The following is a 26,334-nucleotide window of genomic DNA, read 5'->3' as shown; positions in this document are numbered from 1 at the left end:
AACCGGTTTGACTAGCTGTCTTTACCCCCAGCTCTTACATTTTGAATTAACTTTGTGGGTGCTGCTTCTTTTTCTTTTATTTTGGCTATATTCTTAACTGCATCTTTTATTTTTCCAATTAATTATTTAAATATCCTTGCCTTTATAATTTTTGGGGTTAAAGATTTCGACTTATTGCAATGTGAGATATTCTACTATTTGAACCTTTAAAGAAATTTACTAAAAGAGATTCGAGCTATGAAGAATCAGTTACCTACTTTATCTTATCATTTTCATTATTATAAGAATAATAATGTGTGTAAGAATATCGACCAATTACAAAGCTCTTTGCATGTCCCCGGCATTTATGCTAAGTGTTTTGCATTCATTATCTTACTTAAAATGCTTAGAATAGTACATGCAATCCAGGCTTATTAAGTGGTAGCTGCTATTTCCTCATTGACCAAAGAGTAAGTACTATGACTATTCCCATTTTATAGATGAGAAGTAAAATTTTAGGGCAGGTCCAACTTGTAGGAGGCAGAGCAAAAATGTAAAGCCAAGTGTCAATGTTCCTTTATCCCACTCTTAGTAGGTGTTCCTTTGTTGCTATACCTGTTCAGATTTCTGAATGATGAATTTCCTTTAAGTGGAGGGTGAATTTATATACACAAACATGCATATACGAAGTCAGAAGAAGACTGAAAATGCACAACATGGCATATGACCACCTTTTAATGCCCTCCAGCTCCTAATATATTTTAATTAAAATTGGGAAAAATCAAACAAATTAAATATACCTGAATTTTTTTAATGTTCAGTTAGCCACTGTATAGTACATAATCAGTTTTTGATGTAGTGTTCAAGGATTCATCAGTTAAGCACAACACCACGTGCCCTCCTTAATACTTATCACCCTGTTATCCAATCCCCCCAGCGCCCTCCCCTTTGAAACCCTCAGATTTTTTCCCAGGTTCCATGGTCTCTCATGGTTCATCTCCCTCTCTGATTTCTCCTCCTTCCGATTTTCCTCCCTTCCCCTATGGTCCTCTGTGCTACTGCTTATGTTCCACATATAAGTGAAACCATATGATAATTATCTTTCTCTACCTGACTTACTTCACCTACTATAATCCCTTCCAGTTATATTTATATCAATGTAAATGGTACACACTTGAATTTTTAATACAATCTATTCAGGTTGACAATTGTGGATCAGAGGCTTATATTGTGTCATTTTTTATACATAACTTTAGAGTGATCAATTGACTTTTAATGGGTATGGAAGAATTGTGGTTCTACATTTTGAAATATACTGAATAATCATAGCAACAGCTTTAGCTGGTAACTGGTAGCCAGGCTTAAAACCATCTCCACAGGCACAGTAGCACAAGGCTCAAATATCTGATGGTGTATGGATTTACAACTCTAAGCAACAGAAAGAATTTATACCCTGAACTTTATCAGAAACCTGGGGCAAAAGATCAAGTGCTCACAAAGGAAGATGGGTGATTAATCCAGAGGCTATAAAATACTCTATCCCAGGACCAAGGGCAGAGGAATTATCATAGCTAAGTGGAACATACATAAGTGTTAAACTTCATGGGAGTGGCTTGATAAGTAAATGTCATTATTAATTACTATCTGGTTTTGATACCAATCATAAGGCAATATAACTTTCTTGAAAAGATAACATTGGAATCATGAACACATTTAAAGTCCATATTCAAAAGACATCAAAACAACAACAACAAAAAAAGATATCAAAACAGATGTAATTCTCCCATTTGAAATAAAATATTATATAACAATTAAAAAGGTTTATTTGATAAAGCTGTCTGTCCAGTTTCAGGTATTTTGTCCCTCATTTCATATTATCTTTCATACCAGTTGCCAAAAAAGAAGAGATTCATGTTGGCTTCAGGATTCATATTAAACACAGATTTTGAGTGACTATGTGAACTAACTGCATCTGTAAAAATTGAGGAACCAATGACATTTATTTATTCTGATGCACTTGACCTTCCTCTACACACCGTCTGACATGAAGTAATGAAACACATTCTTTAACTAGGGATGCAGATGATCAAGTGTACTTTGAGGGAAAATGTGTATTTTTCTTTATGTGTTATTTTGTTTATTTTCAGTAGAGAATAGATGCATCACATAGATGCTGAGTATTTTATCTTCAGCGTATTTTAAATACAGGGTACTCACAATGAGTTAAATGTACAAATTTCAGAAGTCAGTCTTATTTTTACAGGAAGAGAATTTTATTTTCATTATCATCTTCCAGCTGACTCTGGGATTGATATAGCAGAAAGAGTTGGAATCTCTTCACGGATCACTCCAGAGTTTTATATAAAATTTCAGGCAAAGAGAAACATATCACAGGCATTTAGAACTGGAGGTATAATATGGAGATCTTCCCAAACCAGACCTTCCATTTTATAAAAAAGGAATGAGAGTGTCCAATAGTTCTTGTCTCTTAAATTTTCAATGCCTACAACATTTTATGTTGTTGTAGATAATGAATTTATAGCATAAAAACTGTTAGGCTGATATACAAGGCCTATTCTCAAACATCTACTTTAGTTGGAGGTAGGAAAAGGATACAGTTAATACCAAAAATTATTTGAGCTATAACTTGGAAATTTTCTAATAAAACATTTAACTGAAACTATTAACTAAAAGATGCTCTAAAATTCAAGATGGTTAGTCCATGAATTTAGACAGTCTTTGAATAAGACAGAAACTTAAAATGACAAGGGATTTTATTTTAATTCTAGGTTGAGTAAAACCATTTTTTAAAAATTAGCATTGGGCTGATTAGGCTTGGAGAACTTTCACGAACCAATGAAAAGGGTTGTCAACAGAAAGGCCTATGAGTATTTTTAATTAAAATCATTGGCAGAGATGTCTGGGTGGCTCAGTTAAGCGTCTGACTCTTGGGTTTCAGCTCAGGTCATGATCTCAGGGTCCTGGGATCAAGCTCCACATCCAACTCCAAGCTCAGTAGGGAGTCTGCTTGAAACAGTGCTTGAAAGGCAAATAAATAAATGTTCACCTTACTACCTCTGCATCTATGTATTTGCATTTCTGGTATTACTTAAACATACTGGCTTATTATCTTCAACCACGTTTTACATTATAACCATGTCTGGCAAGAGTTCAAAAACTCCCAGCAGGACATCAATGATATAGAATAGATAAATACATATGTAATGATCATTTTCCTTCAGAATCTGTGACTATAGCTAGAGAAATATACAATATAGACATGTACTCTCATGTTCAAAGAGAGGAGGATTCTGGGCACGGTAATTTTAGCTTTAAGCTATCTGGGCTTATAGTTCAGAACATTGCAAAAATCGTCAAGAGAAACATAATAAAATATTCAGGAAATGGGAATGAGATGTATAAACTTACATGTGCCATAAAACGTCCCTTACTCCTGGCAAAGAAAATAATTTACTCTACTAAACAATGACAAAACTAGAGAATATTTGGACTCATCTAGATAGATATATTTTTACATTTAAACACCTAAGGCCAAGTTTAACATAAAATACCACAATGAATTATAAAGCACATGAATTTTATGCCCTTTCCACAGTATTTATGATTTCACTTAAATGGGGAAAAAGACCCTAACATAATAAAAAATATTTAAAAGTAGGGGAAAAGATTGGTTCAAATCACTAAAATAATGTGTAAGTTTAAAGTATTATCTATGATGAATTTCTGACTGTATTTCCTAATTATAACCAAGATAAAAATATGTTCATTGGAGTCACAAGCATTTAGAAAAAAATAACTGTAAATTTCAACAAGCATATTTATAAAAAAAATTTAGAGGACACAGAGGGTCATTTGAGTTTTTAAGTAAGTCAATTCAGAGTATATTAGCTCTGTTCTCTTTTCTCATCTTAAGCATCCATAATAGCAAGTGTTATTCTTCCTAACTTCTGGAAGCAGAAAGTATTTCTATTTTCTTACACTGCCTTCTCATTAACTTAAGCATCCTTAGCTTGTGTCCAGGTATTATTCAAGTCAACTCTGACTTTGAAATGCAAGAGAAGGGCCTCACAGCTGACTTTTTTCCATATTTTGATCTCTAGCCATGCTACTCTTTCAAAAGGTCAAAATCCCTCAAAGCTTTGACCTGACCAGCAGTCAAAAATTCGGGCACACAATGTTCTTTATATGAGCACAATCGGATGCCTTGTCATCTCGGTCACAATTCCTATATCCTACTGGATTTTAACCATTATCAGATTTTGCTCATTTTTTAAACCAATCATATTTAAAAGGATTTTTAGGAGATCACAATAACATATCATTAATGGGACAGATTCTCACAAGCCCTGTCCCCGCCCCCGCAGACATACCAGAGAGTGTGCATATAAGAGAGCTTTGTTCTTCAAAGTCACAACCTTGCCCTCAACATTCTTGGACTCCTTCCCATGTAATTTTGGTCGAGTTCAATTTTACATTTAAGAAAGAAAATCGAGGGCTTTTTCAGTTATAAGATACTATTTCATGGTTCACTCTATCTCCTTTTCATTACTCTGTCCTCGGGTAGCTTCATTTTTATCTTTCTAAAAGTCCCAACGCAGCCCAGTAATGATTTGCATTGGGCCTATGATAGTTCCTTTTGGGGGGAAAAAGGAACAATGAGCAAAACCTGAAATACGAACTGTAGAAAAGCTGAAACTTGGGGTTCTAAAAAACAACTTGTCTAATACAAATCTATACCTACCTCCTTCTAATCTGGTATACTAGTGCCTAAATGTTTGAAAATAAAGATTTAAAAAATGATACTGAACTACAACAAGCCCTCCAGACTCACTAAACAGTATGCCCTGTATATCAAGAGCACCAGAGGTTTTTTTTTCCCCCGAAGTGCCTTCACGTCTATGACTTTATTTTATCCTCATCACATTCTAATGGGCAAATACAGTGGACACAAGTTGTACTGTATGTTGGACATCATTTTATAAAGAACTATATGAACCAGAGATAGTGGTGTTTTATTACAGGTTTTGAAAAGTTCAAAAACAGAAAGGTGAGTAAGTGTCCTGGGCCTTATAATTTTGGACTATTAAAAAAATAAGGTTTCGGGGCACCTGGCTGGCCCAGTGGGTTAAGCTTCTGCCTTTGGCTCAGGTCATGATCTCAGGGTCCTGGGATGGAGTTCCACATCGGGCTCTCTGCTCAGCAGGGAGCCTGCTTCCTCCTCTCTCTCTTTGCCTGCCTGTCTGCCTACTTATGATCTTTCTCTGCCAAATAAATAAATAAAATCTTTAAAAAAAAGGTTTCTGGATTTGTTTTTTTAATGAACTAGAATAACATACTAGGAACATTTTGATGATATGTACAATGCTCCTTAGAAAGTAGGCTCATTCCAAGAAAGTGGGTATATTTAAATATAGCATTGATAGGAAGGTCTCTATTTTCCCCATTTCAGGCAGCACTGTGAAAAAACCCATAATGTGGGGATGGACACATATGCCACTGTCTTGTTAATTCAACATTTTAAAAAATATGTTCTAAAAAAATAAAAAATATGTTCTGCAGACAGTATCAAAGGTTGCATGCAGATTATTGGTTTACTGAATGAGATTCTCTAGGACCAAGCATTTTAATCAGTTTCCCAGGTGATTATTACGCAGACAAACATTTGAAAAGCACTGTATATGATAATGCAAGTGAACAAAAGCATGACCTACTGTTAACAGTTATAGCTCTATAAATATACCCTTTTAAAGGGATGCATTTCTAAATAACTTTCTTTGTAAAGCAATGTCAATCCTTCTAAACATGGTAAGTGACCATTTTATAGCAGCAATAATCTACGGAACCACTGGGTACATATTGGAATGTAATCATTGATGGTTTGAAAAATATTAGATACTTTTAGGTACCAGATTAGATACCAAAGTATCTAATGTCTCACAATTTATTATATAAATGCCAGTGCTAAGGTAAAGTAACAATGGCCTGATCATATACAATAAGACAAATAATGATGTGGTTTTAAAATCACTATTAGATCAAGTAACTGATAAAAAATATATTCAATGGAAAACAATTTTTATTAATGTCCAATACTGCATAGGAAATGATTACAATTTATATTCCTTCAAATTTTAAAATTTTAAGTATGAATTTAATTTTAAAAGGGAGGTCGGATTGTGATTGAAAATCATATATGTTGCCTGATCCTATTTTTTTAAACTATATTTTTGGAAGCGATCCTTTAAATTTCATTGCATCTTTCAACAAACATTTCCTCAGTGCTACTTATCAGATGTCAAGTGTCAGGAAGACAAATTCCCTGCACTGTCTGACAACAAATGCAATAACTGCCTAAGCTACTGAATGTGGTCCTTGCTTTAATAGAGATGTATGCATGGTGCATTGAGCTATGGATAGTGACCGATTAGTAAAGGTTAGTTTCTGTAAGGGAAAATAATGTGGCTTCATATGTTAAATACTATTATGTACAATGTTAATATTTTGAATGATGACCCATGATTTCACCAACTAATAACATCAGATAATAAAAGCTTTTACTTTAAAATCACACCATTTTCTTTAAATTACCAAAACTTATAACATGCTTAACTTAAAACCACATTATGACACTACAAACGAAACACAGATGCTTTCCTAATCCACGGTCTATGTGTTTGTGTTATGAATCAGCTGTCTGTGGCAGAAAAAACACTCAGTGATTAGATCCTTACTTGAAATAACAGAACAAGGTCTTCCATGAAATGAAAGGACCTAATCCCTAACCGTGTTCCTATTACTAACAACACTTGGACAATTCATTTTTGCCTGCCTCTCTACCTACTTGTGATCTCTGTCTGTCAAATAAATAAATAAAATCTAAAAAAAAAAATTTTTCATTTTTCCATCTTAAGTTTCATTTTTCTCATATGTAAAATGTAGGGATCAATGAATAACCGTCCAGTTCCTAGAAATCTAGGATTTGGGGTTAGGTTGTGAGACATAGTCCCTGAGCACTTGCTCCAATCACTCTAAGTCACTCCCATCCTCATTCCCACTGAACAGGAAGGGAATGCACTCTCAGACAGTAGGTAGTTCAGTCATTTAGTACTCACTCCTTCACCTCCCCCACATTCTCCAATACCAAGACAACCAAGAGACCCATGTTTTTATGCAACTGAATACTTGGCAAGGACCAGTCCAGTAATATCTTTTGTAGGATTATAACAGTGCTCTTAGTGAAAATTTTAAAAATCTCAAGGATTATTTATTACAGGGTAATTAGTATCACTAACCTGTGCTGAACTTTTTTCAAGCTTTTGGACTAAATTATCCCAGCGCTGGGCAAAGTTGTCTAGCCACACTTCCATCTTTTGGGCTACCAATGTGTTTTTCAGGGCTGAAAGAAGATCTTGGTTTAGTGAGCAGAGTTTGTCCATGGTTTGCTTCTTCTTTTCCAGATCTGTTTTTAAGGCCTGTTAAAATAGGAAAGAATATGTAATAAGCCTGGGTTACATTTTCTAAAACATTATAGTTAAGTTGCTTTTGTATGTATTTCCTCATTTGTATAGATAAGACTGTAATCATGCCTGCAAAGGATCAAGAGCCCATAAGAATATAAGTAGAAAATTGTAATCCAAATATTCTTCCCAAGAAGCTTGATGAAAAACAAAATAGAAAGTCAGATGTAGCATAAACGCCTAGTAGTGAAACTTAAGAGCTATTTAAAAATATTTAAGGAACTTTGGGGCGCCTGTGTGGCTCAGTGGGTTAAGCCGCTGCCTTTGGCTCAGGTCATGATCTCAGGGTCCTGGGATGGAGTCCCACATCGGGCTCTCTGCTCAGCAGGGAGCCTGCTTCCTCCTCTCTCTCTCTGCCTGCCTCTCTGCCTGCTTGTCATCTCTCTCTGTCAAATAAATAAATAAAATCTTTAAAAAAAATATTTAAGGAACTTCGAAGTAAAAAAGTAGTGTTGCTCAAAGGGCAGTTTACTCACTTTTCAATTTTTTTAGCATCTGTTATTCAATTAACATTTGGCTATCTGAGTAATTATCTTCTAAAGCTAATTTTAAAGCCCATTAAGTAATAGAACTAAGTAATTCAGTGTGACACAAATCCTTTGGCATCACTTCGCATGTTTTCTAAATACATATGTGTTTTATGGAGTAATTTTTACAACATTCATTTTTCCAAAGTTCCTGTGAGTTATGAGGGGTTACACATACCCTCTGGTCGCTACAGAATGAATAAACAAAGCAGCTTGTATGAAATCAGGAGATAAGGACAACTTATTATTTCATCTTATCCATTAAGGTTACCCTGAACGTTGGAAAATCCAATTTGCAGCGCCCAAATACTAGTCCCTGACTTAACTTGTAAACACAGAATAAGAAGAAAGAAAGGAGAAAATTATTTTACAGCCCCTTTACAATCCCCTCTTTCTGGCAGTCGGAAGTACAATAAACATAAACTGAACAGTGAGACCTGTCTTTCCAAAACAAATGCAAATTTAGGAACAACTAATATTACACATGGCAGAAAAATTATCATGAAACAGATGTACCGATTGCTCATGAACCGAAGTGTCACACACACAAAGAAATCAATACCCTCCCCACAAAGGATACTCTATGTAGCTCATGTCAGCATGCCAACTGCACTGACAGCTCCGAGCTACAGAAGGCCCTGGTGTCTCCTTCAATTAGCTCATTCTTTATTCAGAATCTGCTTTACCTTGTGTACTTTACACTGGATTCTCAGTGCATGCTGTTTTCCTTTCTTTCTATTTATTTTTTTAATTTATTTTTTAAAGATTTTATTTATTTTTTTGACAGAGAGAGAGATAGCAAGAGCTGGAACACAAGCAGGGGAAGTGAGGGAGAAGCAGGCTTCCTGCAGAACAGGAAGTCCTGGTGGGGCTCAATTCCAGGACCCTGGGGCTATGAACTGAGCTAAAGGCATATGCTTAACTGACTGAGCTACCCAGGTGCCCCATGCATGCCGTTTATAAGATACAAAAGCTAGTTGTGAAGTTCTTTCCTATTTTTCCTCAACAACTACAGAGGTTTTTTTTTTCACTATTTTCTTCTCCTTTCTGCAATAAATCAAAATATGAGTCAAGATTTAAAAGTAGAATCCATACCAAAATAAACTTTCAATGTGGGAACTTATTAATACATTGGTTTTGTATGTTGATTTTGTTTCTTTAATTCACATGCTCGCTCTCCATTAAATCTAAATGCACACTTGGACTAGTAGTAAAACAATAGTTGAGGTCCCTGGCTAGAGCTGGGACCTGAATTTAAATTTGTAGATTCCTCCAATTCCTTCATGGTGTCTCATTTTTGTTTTATTCTTTTAACTTTTGGCATGTGTTTGTTTTATTGCAAGTCATTTCTGTTTTTTTTAAGTTATTATAGAATTAAAGACATTGTAAATACACTTAAAATTATATATACATATGTGTGTGTACATATATGTACACACACATATATGTATATATAATTTGCATGCATGCGTACACACACACACACAATCCTCTTTGGCTTAATTTCTCAGGGCTTAAGGAGCTACTTTAAATAGCCATATGTATAAGGCTCGGGGTGCACCATTGTTTAAGCTAAAGGTGTAATGTTTTGGAAACATTTTAGAACAAGGAACTGAGAGTTATGTTTGAAGAAGAGGAAAGAATCTGTGTTTGAAATTTATGGGTAATTTCATGTTACCTAAACAGTTTTTCTTAGATGATCTATAAAACTAATTGGATACCCAAAGAGATTTAGCAGCAAATGAAACTAAGAGATCTGTGTTAAAATTAAGCCAAATGCAGAAGCACTTGGTGAGCAACAGAAAAAAAGGAGGGAGAGTCAAATCACACTTAAAGAATAACATTAGGGAAAATGGACTCGAGGTAGAGTAACAGCATTATTGTAATGACATTGTAGAATTGCTGAATCAGTGTATTTTTTACCTAAACCTATATGACAAGAACAGTGTACCAAACAGTGCTTCCAGCTAGTAAATTTTAGATCTGCCTTTTCCAAAATGGTAGTGGCAGGTGAGTGATTCAGTTTGTTTCCTCTTGTTAGAGGAATGTTTCCTCTTGTTGGCTTACTCTCTCTCTCTTCATGATCTGCACTACCTGAAGGATTCTCCTACCACAACTAACAGAAGGAGAGTACAGGAAACCCATGACAGCATCAAATCATAGTAATGAATTACCTTCTCCCATCTACCTTGACCACCAACACTATTACACTTGGATTTTATGTATCCATATTAAATGACTATGATTTAATTGTTATTTGTTATCAGGGTATAAAATAGATGTCTTTCTGCATATCAAAAACTGATCACAGGTCTTGGAGCACCAGAGGACCATAGAGCTCTGGAAAACTCAGGAAGTTCTAGAAAACTTATCACATAGCAGAAGACAGCCAGGATCTTAAAGAAGAAATGTATTTTTATTTTTCAAAGAAGCCAAGCACCTGGACATACCTCCAAAATAGGCAGGAAGACAGTCATTAAACAAGACCAGGCTAGTAGTAAGGAGAGACAAGAGGCAGAGAAGCTGCTCAAGAAGACAGAACAGACGAGTTCTATCTGGTCAACGTTATAAGACAATTTAAAGCACAAAACGAACACATCCTTACAAAAGGCCCAGAAATTCTTTGAGGGAACATCAGAGTCACGTGGAAGCCTTGCTAAAATAGACTTCTGGGCCCTACTTCCAGGCTGTATGAGTCAGTAGGTGTGGAATGAGACCTAAGAATTTGCATTTCTACCAAGTTCCCAGGTGTTGTTAGATTCAGGCGTCCCAGGATCTACCAAGATCCCAGTATGGGGATCACACTTTGAGAACCACTGATTCTACTTGAATTAATTATTCAATGGTGGTGACAGGAGGTGAGGCAAAGGTATCAAGTCCTGGAACAACGGCACTATCCATAGGGACTTGCTGAGCTACCACAAGTACTTCGACCCTGCCATTTGTCCCACAGCTACTCAAGACCATCCTCAACCCCACAGTACCCATGTATCCCCTGCACATCAGCAGCTCACGGATCACCAGGCTTCCCAGAGCTGTCCTTGCCTGCAAAACACCACCAGTCCGCACAGAAACTGCACACTTCCTTTCAACTTTGGACCTTCCCATGATAGCCTACATGATTCTACCAGACTTGGAATTCACCTCATAAGGGTCATCATTTCTTCTTTCCTTTCCTTTTTATCATTTATAACAAATAAAAAGTCAGTTTTGACCACAAAAATTAAAAAAAAAAAATAGATCTACATGGTTTGGATAAAAGCACAGATCTCGAGGAAATGAAATACTTGACTCCTCAGTTCCCACCTCAAATGAAAAGTAGGAGATCCCACGGGCTATTAATGATAATATTTCAAAACAAATTACACTGATTATAAATAAAAGAGAGTTTGAACACACTGTATCTATACCTAGGTATGTAGTAGGAAATGGTGACAGATGGTACCTGTTTTGGGTCTCAGATTGTGACATATTTTAATGAACATTAAATTCTTATTCACTGCCTGAGTCAGCAGGGGAATTTTACCTCAAATTCTAGACCAGCTGTCAGCTTTTGTTAATTGGCTTAAACTATCAAACGGTAAGACTTATACAAAACATATTTTCACTTTGTTCACAAGCAAGGTGACATAATTTGAATTTTAATCATATTGGAAAATAATTGAGACTTTGCTAAAAGAGTATTTTCATGGTCCTGAGGCTAGTAAAGTCTTTTATTCACTAAAATGTCAATATAGTAGCACATGATAATTCTAAATGATACTTCTAATTGCAATTATTTTTTTGTGAAGGAATCACATGATACGAGGAGTTCTGAAATAGCTTAACATGGCTGGACCTGAGTTTGGATGTCTTTGTGCTGTTTCAGTCTGCTACTCATGTTCTATGATATCCTATGCATGCCACATGTTTTTTCCTGGGCCTCAGTATCTTTTTCTGAAATAACCTGTCTTGTTCCCTGTCCTCTTCCCAATGCTACTTAGCTCAGTTCTACTAATTGGCCTCCTTCATACCGAAGAATATTACAAAAATGCAAATATGATTGTTATCAAATTCTCAGTGTCTCCCCATCAACTGTGGAAAAAAATTACAAATATATCACTGATATTTTTGTATTCTTTTGGTACAAATAGAGATGACCTTTCTGAAATCTATCTTTAGTGGTCAAATCATTCCAGAAAGCATGGGTTTTTTTTGGAGGAATGAATTCTTTTCCATAACAAGCTAGCTTGTAGTAACAAGTAAAACATTAGTGAATCTATTTTAAATTAAAAACATAAGATTCGTAACTATGGGGCAAAAAAATGTATGATACAAATAAATATTTGGTAAAACAATATCAAGCATTAAATATATGATTTAATTATATTATACAATAGTGATACAGATATGAATAGGTTCATTTAGGTAAAATTATAAAACATTTATAACAGACCTTTGTTTTATATTAGAGTTAACATCAAGTTAGCATTTAATAGAATTGGTCTATCAAGAAAAATAAGAAGAAATTCTAACTATGGAATATTTTATTTAAAAAACTAAGCTCTTGGGGCATGTGGGTGGCTCAGTCCGTTGAGCGTCCAACTCTTGGTTTCAGCTCAGGTAAAAACCCAAGGGTTTTGGGATAGAGTCCCACATAGGGCTCTGCACTCAGCAGGAATTCTAAGAGTCTCTCCTTCTTCCTCTGTCCCTTCCCCCCTTCATTCATTCTCCCTCCCTCTCTCTCTGTCAAGTAAGGAAATAAAATCTTTAAAAAAAAAAAAAAGAAAAGAAAAACTAAGTTCTTAATATTACACTTCCCTTTCCTTTACAGCAAAATAATAAAGTTCACAGTGGAAGAGAAGCTTTAGAAATCTTTTCTAACCCTATAAGTTTCAACTCAAACTGAAATGTCTTACTGAAGCCCTCCCTGATGTCCTTTTATTACCAAAGTTCCCTCATTTCTCAAAACACACAAGTACTTATAATTAATGGCATTTGGGTTGCTTTAGTGTTTTTTCTAGTTTTCCAAATGAAGGCATAAGCCCCTTATGTGAGAATAATTATCTCTAATATTTCTCAAGGAATTTAATTTAGACTATTACTTTAGAACTCTATACTGTTAAAGCCTTCTAGGACGTTCCTAGTGTTACTTTTCATTTTAACTGAAATCTTCCAGGTATACTGTATTTTCTCAAAAGTACAATTTTTGTTTTTGAAAAACCACAGTTGCAAACATGTCTTTATCTTACAGAATTAATGTTCATATTCTTCCAAAATTCATGGAATGAGGTCTTAAGTGCCCACCGTGGTAATATTAGGAGATGGGGTTTTGGGGAGGTAATTAAGTTTAGATGAGAAGAGCAGCATGATCAGATCAGTGCCCTTGGGAGAAGAGGAAGAGACACCTGATCTTCCTCCACCTTTGCTATGTGAGGATACAGCTAGGAAGTGTTGTCTAGAATCCAGGAAAAGGACCCTCACCAAGAACCAAACCTGTCGGCACCCTGATGTCATGTTTCCAAGCTTCCAGAAGTGTGAGAAATAAATGTCTGTTGTTTAAGCTATCCAGTCTGTGGAATACCACAGAAGTGGTGTTACAGAAGTCTGAGATGACTAATACAGGAATTGGTACCAAGAAGTGGGGTTCTGCTGTAATAAATGCCTAAAAATGTATATACAGCTTTGGCTAAGTAATGGATAGAGACCGAGAGAGTTCTGAGGGGCACAGTAGAAAAAGCTGAGATCACCATGAAAGGACTCCTAAAGGCAATTCTGGTGAGGGCTCTGCTAGAAAAGAGGAGATCTGGAAAATGTCCAAGTTTTTAGAGAATACATAAATTAAGGTGGCCATAAATTTTGCTGTAAGTATGGATGATAAAGGTCATTTGATGAACTCGCAGAGGCAAATGAGGAAAATATCATTGGAAATGAAGGAAAGGATGATCTTGGTTATAAAGTGGGAAAGAATGTGGCTGAATTGTGTTGATGTCCAATATTTTTTGGAAGGCAGATGTCCAACATTTTGTGGAAGGCAAAACTTGTGGGTGATGAAACTGGATATTTAGCTAAGGAGATAGCTAAGCAAAGTATTGATGGAGTGGCAGGATATCTCTTGCTTAGGGTAAAATGCAAGAAGCGAGAAATGAATTGAAGAATAATTATTTGGCATAACAGTGCTAGAATTTAAAGATCTGGAAAATTCTCAACCTATCCATATTGCAAAACATGAGAAAATATGTTCGGAAGAGAACACTAAGTGGATGGCTGACTGACCATTTGATAAGATTAGTGTGGGTGGGAACCAGAGACCTAGTCAGCCATCTCAACAGAAGGCAGGAAAAGAGATGGAATTATACCAACAGCAACACTGCCAGCTGGGACTCAAGGAAACAGAGAAAACTGGACAGAATGAAGGAAGGCTGTCCAACATGTGCTATTGCTCAAGAAAAGGGAAGAATGATGTAGGCGGTTCAGAGATCCTCAGAGCTACCACTCCCACCACAGGCCCAGAAGGGAGGGACAGCTCCTCCTGGGTTTCAAAGAATAGGGCTACTTCTTCAGTTCATGGGGCAGGATGTCTCTACCCAGTAGTACCTCAGGAGCAGGTCCACTGGAGAGAGTCCCATGGGCAGGGCTGCTGCAGAAGACCACATGGGTGGTGCCCTGTGGAAATGAAGAGGTGGGGCCCCCTAGTGCAGCTCTGGAGGTGATGCTGCTCCTCCAGTGGTCCTGGAGGGCAGTGCCTCAGTTCAAAGAGGATTATTCTTGAGGCTTAAGTTCTAATGGAATTTTCCTTGCTGGGTTTTCGACCTTCATGGGACCTGTCACCCGCTCCTTTTTTCCTATTTCTCCTATTTAAGAGTTCCAGGGCTCATGGGATAGAATGAATGTATTTTTCATGTGAGAAAGACATGAACTGGTGGGGGTGGGGGAGCATCCATGGATGTAATGTTATAGACTGGATGCCTGTGCCCCCACAAAATTCACATGTTGAACCCTACCTCCAAATACACACAAAAAATGTGATGGTATCGGGATGTAGGCCTTTAGGAGGTTATTAGGTTTAGATGAGCTCACGATGGTGGAGCCCCCATGTTGGGGTTCATGCCCTTATAAGAGAAGGAAATGCATGAGCATAGGTCAACAGGTATAAGACTTTCACTGATAAAATAATTAAGTACCGATAATGCAATGTACAGCATAGTGAACTGCAGTTAATAATAACATACTGGGTATTTGAAAGTTGTTAAGAGAACAGATCTTTAAAGTTCTCATCACAGGAGAAAAACATTGTTAACTATGTGAGGTGCTGAATGGTAATTAATTGTGGCAATCATTTTGTAATATATACAAACACTGAATCATTACGCTGTATTCCTGAAACTAATATAATGTGATACATCAATTACATCTCAATTTTTCAAATTAAATTTTTTTAAATGGGAAAAAGACACCAAAGTCTCCTCTCTTTCTACCATGGGAGCACAAAGTAAAAAGTTACAGTCTGCGAATCAGGAAAGGGGTCCTCACCAAAACCCAATGTCTGTTGTATAAGTCACCACACCACTGTTATTTTGTTATAGGAACCCAAGCTGTCTAAGATAATATAGCTGTCCCTATTTTAATTAAGAAAATTTACAATATGATACAACTGAATAGACTATGACTTACGCACAAACAATGAACGTTTGGCTTAAGATTAGGAAGAATAAAAAGACCAAATAATGGGGTTAATGTAAACTACTGGGTTTTAAAAAAAAAGTTTGAAAGTAAAAAAATACATACAGCCAGTTTCTGAAGACTTGATAACACTTCACTTTGATCCTTAAAACCAGTTGTGTGAATCTTGTTCACCGCATCTTCTTTTTCTGAAAGCCATGCACTAAAAAGGCACTGAAAGAAATCAAGCAATTCGAAAAAGAAAATAAATAATTACTAAAGTAGATCGTTGTATGTTTTCCTTTACCCATTTACCATTTCACCAGGTCTTTCACTGATACAATTTCCATGCATGACTCACCTGTTCTTCAGTAAAACGCTGCCATTTTAGAAGGATGTCTTGCAAAAGCACCCAACGATCTTCGGTCCACCTACAGATGCTTGCCCACCGATCTCCCAGTACCTGGGGAGCAGACAGCCCATAACCACATCAGCAAACAAGTAATTATTAACTGCATCTCATTTAAAATTGCATGAATGACTTGTGAAGGCATCTAATTTCGAGTCTCCCACGTATACTAGGAGTTATAAAGGACACCATTTCTGCTTTTGCTTATGATTACAGAAGAAAGCACTATGCCTTTCATTTGTTTTTAGATTACCTCACTCACTCTTGCAACCAACACTGAAAAGTAAAGATACTTACGAGGAGTCTGAGACAGTTACCACACCACAGTTTGAAATGTCTCCATGGCAAATGTAAAAGACTGAAGACATAGATAAAGAATTAAAGAGGATTCTGCATGGATAGTATGCAAAATGGGTATCTTTCTTAGGTCTGAAAATACATCCTGAAGAATAAAATTCTGCCCGCTAAATAAAATACCTAAAGACTCTTCTTTGAAGCAATCCTATGCAATTAGAACTGCTTAATGTGCCAACTGTAGAAGAAAATTGTTAGTGATTTAAATTATATCTGCATGTAGACTTTAAAAATTATCTGGTTTATTCTTACAGAGTATTTAAATTCACTCTCTCTCTCTAAATGATTCTAGTGAAAACCTGTAATATTCCCTGAGTAGTAACTGCCCTTTCGCTAGCATATTACTATTATTTATGTGCACACACTGTTTTTTTTAATTTTTTATTTTAATATGTAACATAAACCAATTACCAACCGTATGCATGTAGATATGTATGTAAGTGTGTATTTACTGGATGCTGGAGACAAACATCTTTATTAAAGATATTACCAAAACTCTGGCAAACATTTCAAAACAGATTTGCAAACATAATACTTTCCTTTTCAATTGGAAGCACTTTGAAAAGACAATATGATAAGATAACACAACTTGAATCAACATTAGTTCAAATCTTTATATTTTTGACCACATAACTTATGTTTCCACATGATAAAACAGATGACAGCTTAAATCAGCATCAACAAATAAACTCCATGAGATGAAAATTTGTGCTGTTTGATGACTGATAATATGTTATGGTTAGATGTATCCACTCTTTTTTTTTTATATTCCTGGCTCCCAGGATGAAAAAGAAATCTTTAAATATACACTTCATGTACGTAATAGTTTCTTTGCATATCTCTCTTCAAAAATACTTTGTAGCAGTATATCAGTAGGTTACCTAGATGTTTAACTTTATAATTTTGCACCAAAACTACAGATCTGTTATATTTTCATAACACACTGATTTTGTCCCACATTAATCAAGCTGAAAAACCATTGAAATGGACATCCTCTTGTCTCTCACAATACAAAGAGCAATTTGACAGGAAAAGAAACCCTTCCAGTAGTAACACTCAGTTGTTTAACCTGAGTGTTTGGCCTACTGAGAGAAGCAGGCTTTTTCCTCCTCCAGTATACTCACATCCACACCACCTCTGTGTGTATCCAGGTCGAGCACATGGATTCGTAAGCTAGGAGACCACAGTGTGTTTCCCATTGCTCTAACCAAGTGGGAAGCGTGTACCTAATGATTAACCATTCCAGGTACATAGCTAGCAAACACCTCAAGGCAATTATTGCAACAGGTGGTTAATTTGCAGAGTGGATTTATTGTTCTAGATCAAATCAGCCTGTATGCACATATGTGTGTACATATCTCTACACATACACATAATCTATGCACATACACATATTCCTACATCTTTCTATTTCTTAACCCTCCAAAACAATGTTTTAATTTTTTTGAGTTTTGTGCAAATTTCTACACTCTACCCTTTAAGGGAAAGAGTCTGCAATAAGAAAGGTCAGAAAGTAGGTTTATGTTTATCCAAAATCAATTCACCTTCCACATTACTGTTTTTTTTTTTAAATACATATAACTTTAAAGTGTGGACACTTAACCCCCAATATCTTTAAAGAAATCATTTCATCTGGGAGGCTCAGGTGGTTAAGTGTCTGCCTTTGGCTCAGGTCATGATCCCATGATTCTGGGATGGAGCCCATCATTGGGCTCCTTGCTCAGCGGGGAGTCTGCTTCTCCCTCTACCCCTCCCCAAGCTCATGCTCTCTCTCTTTCTCTTTCTCTCTCTCCCAAATAAATAACAACTTAAAAAAAGTTTCTAATGACAAACACAAGTTTCTAAGGAAAAAAAATTATTTGAAGTACAGTCACTGGATCCCCAATATTAAACAAACTTATTTCTTTGACAAACCTAAGCCTTGGGGTGTGGTGGGAGGACTAGAAAATGCAGCTTCAAAACTGCAAGGAAGCAAAGTACAATGGGCAAAAATAATAAATAAATCAAGTCTCCTAACACTGAAACTTTCAACAAAGCAAAGTTTCATTTTTTTTCCAATTTATTTATTTTCAGAAAAACAGTATTCATTATTTTTTCACCACACCCAGTGCTCCATGCAAGCCGTGCCCTCTATAATACCCACCACCTGGTACCCCAACCTCCCACCCCCCCGCCACTTCAAACCCCTCAGACTGTTTTTCAGAGTCCATAGTCTCTCATGGTTCACCTCCCCTTCCAATTTACCCAAATTCCCTACTCCTCTCTAACGCCCCTTGTCCTCCATGCTATTTGTTATGCTCCACAAATAAGTGAAACCATATGATAATTGACTCTCTCTGCTTGACTTGTATCACTCAGCATAATCTCTTCCAGTCCCGTCCATGTTGCTACAAAAGTTGGGTATTCATCCTTTCTGATGGAGGCATAATACTCCATAGTGTATATGGACCACATCTTCCTTATCCATTCATCCGTTGAAGGGCATCTTGGTTCTTTCCATAGTTTGGCAACTGTGGCCATTGCTGCTATAAACATTGGGGTACAGATTTTTTAAAAATCTTTTAACAACTCATTTGGAATTTTAAGTAGATAACTTTAAGTTTATTCACAGCTTCTAGTCCAAGCAGAGGTCCCATGCCTTGACTCTGCTTGCGCTCCATCAAATTCTCCGATTAGACTTCTGATGAGAGCCAGCTTGTTAGGAAGTTACTTGCATCTGTATTTTTCTTCAAGAAAATTGGGACTGGACTGCTTGATCTTCTGATATTATTGTAAGACTTCTTCATGAACATTGTGATACACCTTTGAGCCTGGAGAAAGCTGCTTTTGCTGTGCATCCAGCTTGATAAATCTTCTAGCTACAGTCTCCATCCTGGCATGCAATGCCCCAGACTCATAATCAGCACCAAAGCCATCCTTGTCTCATAGGAGACGATAGCAATAGATTCTGTCAAATCATCTGGGAGTTCAGTTGAAGAAGGCTTGGTGGACATACTGCAACCCTCTTTAACTTCTTCAAAGGAATTGGGACTGGAGTTGTGCAGCTTGGCAATTTCCTCTTCTATTTTAAGGTCCTCTTCCTTTTTTTCAGTTGTCTCAATGTGCATTTTACTTTGGCACTTTTCCTTCTCTTTTTAGCCTTTTTTGGACTCTCTGAGAGACAATGAATGGCTTTCTTCCAAATGCTTTGGACACTTTAGTAGAACTAAACGAGGGTTAAGGTTTTCCAGAGGAGTCCTAGAAGTATAACTGTCTTGTCAGTCCTGATAGTTAATAGTGTTTGGACTAAAACTGTCAACAGGTAGATCTTGAGTCCCCCGGCCTGCTGGAGTGCTGGGGAAACTGGATTTAGAATTTATGATCTGGGGAGGGACTGGAGCTGGGCAGGTGGATTGAAGCTAGCAGCAGAAGGGTAGGGATGACATCGGCTGCAGGGGACAACAGGAGGCCTGGAGCAGATTTTTCACTGGTGGGATTTCAAATGATCACTTAATGATGGAGGCACTCGATCTGTCAGGTGAGATATTCAAGTTTTTTTTATTTAGTAAAGGATCAGTGAAATCTGAATCTCAAAGCTGTTTCTGAGGAGACGATGCGGCATTTTTTCTAGAATATGCAGGAGATTCTGAATGGCCAGTGCTGGCAGCGTTCTGAGACAGATTTAGTGTGCTCAAGAGCAGTGCCTAATGACCTTCTGCTTATTTCTGTCTATTTCACTGTATCGGGGCCAGTCTCTTCGAAGCACTTTAAAAATATAATCATTTAAAGTATATGAGAGGTCTTTAAGATTCAGATTGGCTACCTTTTGCAGAATTGTTCCAAGGGAGTTCTCATCTATCTTCCTTCTTTCCTTCCTTCCTTCCTTCCTTCCTTCCTTTTTTTTCTTTCTTTCTGACACCATGTTTCTGCAGCAGAGTCAGCAGCTCAGGTTTCTTGCAGGACTTCAGGACCAGTAAGTGAATCACCCTGTCCCTTAGGTCACCACTGAGATAGACGGCTGCTGCCATGTGTCTTTTGACTCATATGTGCAAGATTTGTGGGGGTTGACCCCTTCCTCTCAGGCACTGTATCTGAAACAGCTTGAGGTGCTTTCCGAATCTGCACTCTTGTCCCTATATAGGGTCCACCAGGTTTGATCACTTCTGTCCTTTGGTCATGGCATTCCTTCGCCTGGCTCATTTTTCCTTTTGTCATCTCATATGAGTCATTTTGTGGCACACACTGTACCTTTATTGTGTATAAATCCTGGGCAATTAAGCTGGCAGACTCCAGAGCTAGAGAACGTTGCCTGGATGCAGTCACAGCTGTGCCGAGGGTGGTCTTTACGCACATTTGACCAACAGAAGTTAAAGGCACACACTTCATCAAGGGGAATCCTTTTTTTTTTTTTTTTTTTTTTTTTTTTTTGGTAAGGAATTTTGACAAGAACTTAGAGCTCTTGGAACTTAATTGAAGATAGAAAGGGAATTCAATTATTGTGGCTCTGGTAGGTCTTGAGTGCCCAGATCGCCGTCTCGGTAAGCTTCACAGGTAGCCACGTGATATTTTTCCCCAGCTGCCTCCATGACAACCTCTAGCATGGCCCCCATGTGGGCTCTAGCCTCAATGATGGCCTCGGCTGGTCGGGCTTCTGCAGCTGCTGCCTTAGCCACAGTTATCTCACTGCTCAGGTACTGTCATATACCTGACTACCAATGTTATTTAGATGGAAAAAAATGCACACATATAAATATATATGTATAAGCATATTTATATTTATGTAATGTGATGAGGGAATGTTTTAGGGCAAAAATATGTATCATTTATTTTAATTCCATCATGATGCACTTCAGAGACTTAAACTTCAACTTTTTGACTTTAACATAAATAAGGGAATTATTTTTCCATAGCCACTGGATCTTTACAATGGGAAGTATCTCAGAATAGAGATATGCTTTGTCTTGTATAAAATTCGGGCTACAAAAGTTGTAACTCATACATTTTACAAATATATTTGGTATCTAAGATAATAAGCCTTGCCATAATTGATGCCACATGGGTTGATCTACCTAGAAGATATTAAAATATGACTCAGATAATACAAATGTAATTAGCACCATGAAAAATCCTCCAATTTCTAGGAGGCTTGAACACCTAGTCAATTTCTTAAAAACTGTCTACCCTACCATCTTTTCAAAAAGGGAGTACCATGCATGAATCAGGAATAGGCAATAAACATTCTACTAACAGTATGAAAATGATCATGTACTCATATGCAGCTTAGTCACAAGTGAGTTTTCAGTTTTTCTTCAGAAATGTCAATAAAAACATTATTGCTTTCAACATAATGTAACCGATTTTCATACCTTTTATAGTTTCATTCTCTATTCCTTTTGAATGATGTTAGTTTGTGGCAGAAGCCATACCACTGAAATAATAGTGCAAGATAACCAAAGGAAACCTCTAACATAAATCAATGAATTCAACAACATTAAGGATTAAGTTATTACAACCAAGTATTTAGGATTTTTTTTCTGAAACATATTAGAGATTCTTTAAGTGAATTTCCTAGTGACCATGTCAGTACATATCAGGTAAAATGGTGTGTAACAGATCTGTGAATGGATTTGTTGTGGAGAAAAAAAAAATAGAGAAAATCTGACCCCTTATAGGGGTCTGACCCCTCAAAATCTTCAGAGAAAATCTGACCCCTTATAGCAATAAGCTACACTATCTGCCTGATTTGAAGATAAAGATATAAAAGGCCAAATTGTGGGATGTTGATTGCATCCCCTCGTTCCCACTGGAGATGGGAGTCAAGCATGGGAAAGATACACTCAAAGTGAAGCACCATCTTCATAAATGAAAGGAAATGTACTGAAACTTCTAAATAGATATAGCATCATCTCCCTGGTGTCCGCTGAAGAGCATCTTATGTTTGTAATCTCATAGGCTGATGATTACAATTTATTAATTTTAGTAGGACATCCTATTAAACAAATCCAAATAAAGACCTCCATACACTAGATTCCTTTAGATTATTAATTTTATAGAAATTCCAAAATACACTAATGTGATAAACTTTACACTGTAGTTCTTTTTTCACTATATGAATAAGTAACAAAAAATTAATAATACACCTAGATACATAGTCAACCTATTAAGAAAATTATTTGAAGAAGGGTCTTTGGTATTATAATAATAATAATAGATAATTTTGATAATTCATTAAAGGCTTATAACTCAGCCAATCCAATATTTTAACTTGCAGTTAATGAAAGTCTTTAATGCATTTATTCATCCATCATGAATCTGTCTAAACAACAAATACATATTGAACACATGCTGTGTGACAAAAATGAACAGAATGAAAGAAGTTATGGGCTGGTAATGCTGCTATAAACACTGGGGTGTATGTGCCACTTGGAGTCAGTATTTTTGTGTCCCTTGGGTAAATACCTAGCAGGGCAATTGCTGAGCAGTTCTATATTTAACGTTTCGAGGATCCTCTATACTGTTTTCCAGAGTGGCTGTACCAGCTTGCATTCCCACCAATACTGTAGGAGTTTCTCCACATCCTCACCAACATCTGTTGTCTCTCGTGTTGTTAATTTTAGCCATTCTGACAGGTGTGAGGTGGCATTGCATCCTGGTTTTGATTTGTGTTTCCTTGATGATAAAGGATGTTGAGCATCTTTTCACATGTCAGTTAGCTACCTGGATGTCTTCTTTGGAGAAATATCTGTTCATGTCTTCTACCCATTTCTTAACTGGATTATTTATTTTTTCGGTGTTGAGTTGGTAAGTTCTTTATAGATTGTGGCTACTGACCCTTTATCAGATATGTAATTTGCAAACATCTTCTCCCATTTCATAGGTTACCTTTTAGTTGTGTTGATTGTTTCCTTTGCCATGCAGAAGCTCTTTATCTTAATGAAGTCCTGATAGTTCATTTTGCTTTTGCTTCCCTGGCCTCCAGAGATGTGTGTAGTAAGAAGCTGCCAAGGGCAAGGTCAAAGAGGTTGCTGCCTGTGTTCCCCTCTAGGATTTTGATGGTTTCCTGTCTCATATTTAGGTCTCAGCCATCAAAAAGAATGAAATCTTGCCATTTTCAGTGATGTGGACGGAGCTAGAGTGTATTATGCTAAGCAAAATAAGTCAGCCAGAGAAAGATAAATACCATATGATCTCATTCATATGTGAGATTTAAGAAACAAAACAGATAAAGCTAGGGGAAAGGGAAAAAAGAGATAGGGAAGCAAACCATAAGAGACTCTTAACTATAGAGAACAAACTGAGGGTTGATGCAGGGAGGTGGGTGGAGGATGAGCTAAATGAATGATGGGTATTGGGGGGGGCACTTATTACAATTACCACTGGGTGGTAAGTGATGAATCACTAAATTCTACACCTAAAACCAATTTTACCATATATGTTAACTAACTAGAATTTAAATAAAGACTTGAAATAAAAAGAAGTTATTGGCTGAACTGTGTCTCCTTTTTTTGAATCTAAACTTATTTAGAAATATATCTTAATGAGAGAAGATGTTAGTTGAAGGACACATTATAGCATTATACACACTTTAGTTTCAGTGAATTAAAAGTATAACTATTCCCATATGATTCTACACACACATTTAAAAAGACTTGTATCTTAATGCAAGAAGATGTTAGTTGAAGGACACATAATATGCTTTGTAGTTTCAATGAGTTCAGCACAAAACTATTCTAATATGTATCTACACTTACGCTTTGAAACATTTATATCTTTTTCTAAATTTATATTTAAATTCTAGTTAACATACAGTGTAATATTAGTTTCAGGTGTATAATACAACGATTTAACACTTCCACACATCACCCTGTGCTTATCACAACAACAAGAGCACTCCTTAATCCCCATCACCTATTATATCCATCCCCTTACTCCCCTCCCCTCTGGTAATCATCAGCTTGCTCTCTACAGTTAAGAATCTGTTTCCTAGTTTACCTCCCTCATTTTTCCTCCTATGATCATTTGTTTTGCTTTTTAAATTCAATACATGAGTGAAATCATACAGACTCCATCTTTCTCTGACTGATTTATTTCACTTAACATAATATTCACTATCTCCATCCATGTCATCCCAAATAGCAAGATTTTATTCTTTTTGGTGACCAAGTAATATTCCATTCTGTGTGTGTGTGTGTGTGTGTGTGTGTGTGTGCGTCTGTATACCCCGCATCTTCTTTATCTATTCTTCATTTAATGGACATCTGAACTGTGTATGCTTAAAATTCATATGCTGAATGGGTCCCTGGGTGGCTCAGTCAGTTAAGCATCTGCCTTCATCTCAGATCATGATCGCAGGGTCCTGGGATCAAGCCCCAAGTCAGGCTCCCTGCTCACTGGGGAGCCTGCTTCTACCTATGCCTGCTGCTACCCTGTTTATCTCTCTTTCATGTAAGTAAGTAAATAAATAAATATATAAACAAATAAAATCTTTTTAAACATTTCATAAGGTGAAGCCCTATCCCCCTCTACTACAGAATGTGACTGTATTAGGTGACAGGGCCTTTATAGTTAGGACTTTTACATAGGGATTTTAAGTTAAAATGAGGTTATTAGGTGGGACCCAATCTAATCTGACAGGTATCCTTATAAGAAGAGGAATTCTGCATACAGAGAAAGATACCAGGGATGTGTGGGCACACAGGAGAGACCATATGAAGACACAGCGAGAAGACAGTCATCTGTAAGCCAAGGAGAAAGGCCCCAGAAGGAACGAAACCTGCCAATACTTTGATCTTTTACTTCAAGGCTCCAGAACTATGAAAAAAAATTTTCTGTTATCCAGGTTACCCAGTCTTTGGTATTTTGTTATGGCAGCTCTAACAAACTAACATAAAAGATCTATTTAAGAGGGACTGATTCCATGGCATTAGAAAATATCTCAAAGGGGTGCCTGGGTGGCTCAGTGGGTTAGGCCTCTGCCTTTGGCTCAGGTCATGATCTCAGGTCCTGGGATTGAGCCCCACATCAGGCTCTCTGCTCAGCAGGGAGCCTGCTTCCCTCTCTCTCTCTCTGCCTGCCTCTCTGCCTACTTGTGATCTATGTCTTTCAAAATAAATAAATAAAATCTTTAAAAAATATATCTCACAAAACTTAAGTTGTTGAAAGTAAATATCTATTTATTACAGTGGGAAAATTTTAAAAAATACACTTCAATTACTGAATTAAAATTATTTAAAATTATTTAAATATAAAAATTTTAGTAATTTATTGTGATTCAAATTCCCAAATACATAAATGCTATTACTCTATAATTTTGTGTTTTATGTGGGGAAGATACAAATATCTTGAGCTAAACAGCTTAGATTTATGTGTTAGGCCAGTCAATTGCTTGGATTACCAACATGTGTATGTCTTCACAAATTACAAAAATAAAAACATTTTTTAAGATTTATTTATGTTAAAGAGAGAGCAAACACAGGCAGGGATAGGGAGGAGCAGAGCCTGAGGGACAAGCAGACTCTACGCTGAAGCAGATTCTGACACAGAGGGCTTGATCTCATGACCCTGAGATCATGACCTGAGCTGAAATCAAGAGTTGGATGCTCAACCAAGTGAACCACACAGGAAAAAAAAATGAAACACATCACTCTCTTGTAATGATTCTGACAGTTCTTTGAAGGTCTTTTAAATTATCCCACATTCCCCCCAAAATCAAGTGACTTTTCAGAAATTCATGGCTAAATAATTTCCTCTCTCTCTAAGAAAACAATCATGCCAACCCCTGTAAGAATTGCTACAAATATTAAGCAAGATTATATATTGGAAAACAGTTTTAATTTGAACTGACTCATTCAAGTGTTAATAGCTATTTACATTTTGTTTGATCATTGTCTTTATTTCAAATCTTCCA

At 36.7% G+C, this 26,334-nt stretch overlaps 1 protein-coding gene and 1 pseudogene across 7 annotated transcripts in view; both read right to left on the bottom strand.

Annotated features, from left to right (window-relative positions):
• The window catches only part of DMD (dystrophin), a 1,990,807-nt gene that overhangs the window by 1,449,133 nt on the left and 515,340 nt on the right, over nt 1–26,334 (bottom strand). For all 7 annotated transcript variants that reach the window (XM_044235639.1, XM_044235638.1, XM_044235634.1 and 4 more), the window contains 3 exons: nt 16,047–16,148; nt 15,812–15,919; nt 7,293–7,472 (listed from right to left, as the gene is read on the bottom strand). In XM_044235639.1, coding sequence (XP_044091574.1) covers nt 7,293–7,472; nt 15,812–15,919; nt 16,047–16,148 — 390 coding nt within the window. The remainder of the gene's footprint in view (nt 1–7,292; nt 7,473–15,811; nt 15,920–16,046; nt 16,149–26,334) is intronic.
• On the bottom strand, nt 19,050–24,428 carry LOC122897496 (annotated as a pseudogene).

This window comes from Neovison vison, chromosome X (assembly GCF_020171115.1).
Source record: "Neovison vison isolate M4711 chromosome X, ASM_NN_V1, whole genome shotgun sequence".
Classification (NCBI taxonomy): Eukaryota; Metazoa; Chordata; class Mammalia; order Carnivora; family Mustelidae; genus Neogale; species Neogale vison.
This window is presented reverse-complemented; position numbering and strand designations above follow the sequence as displayed.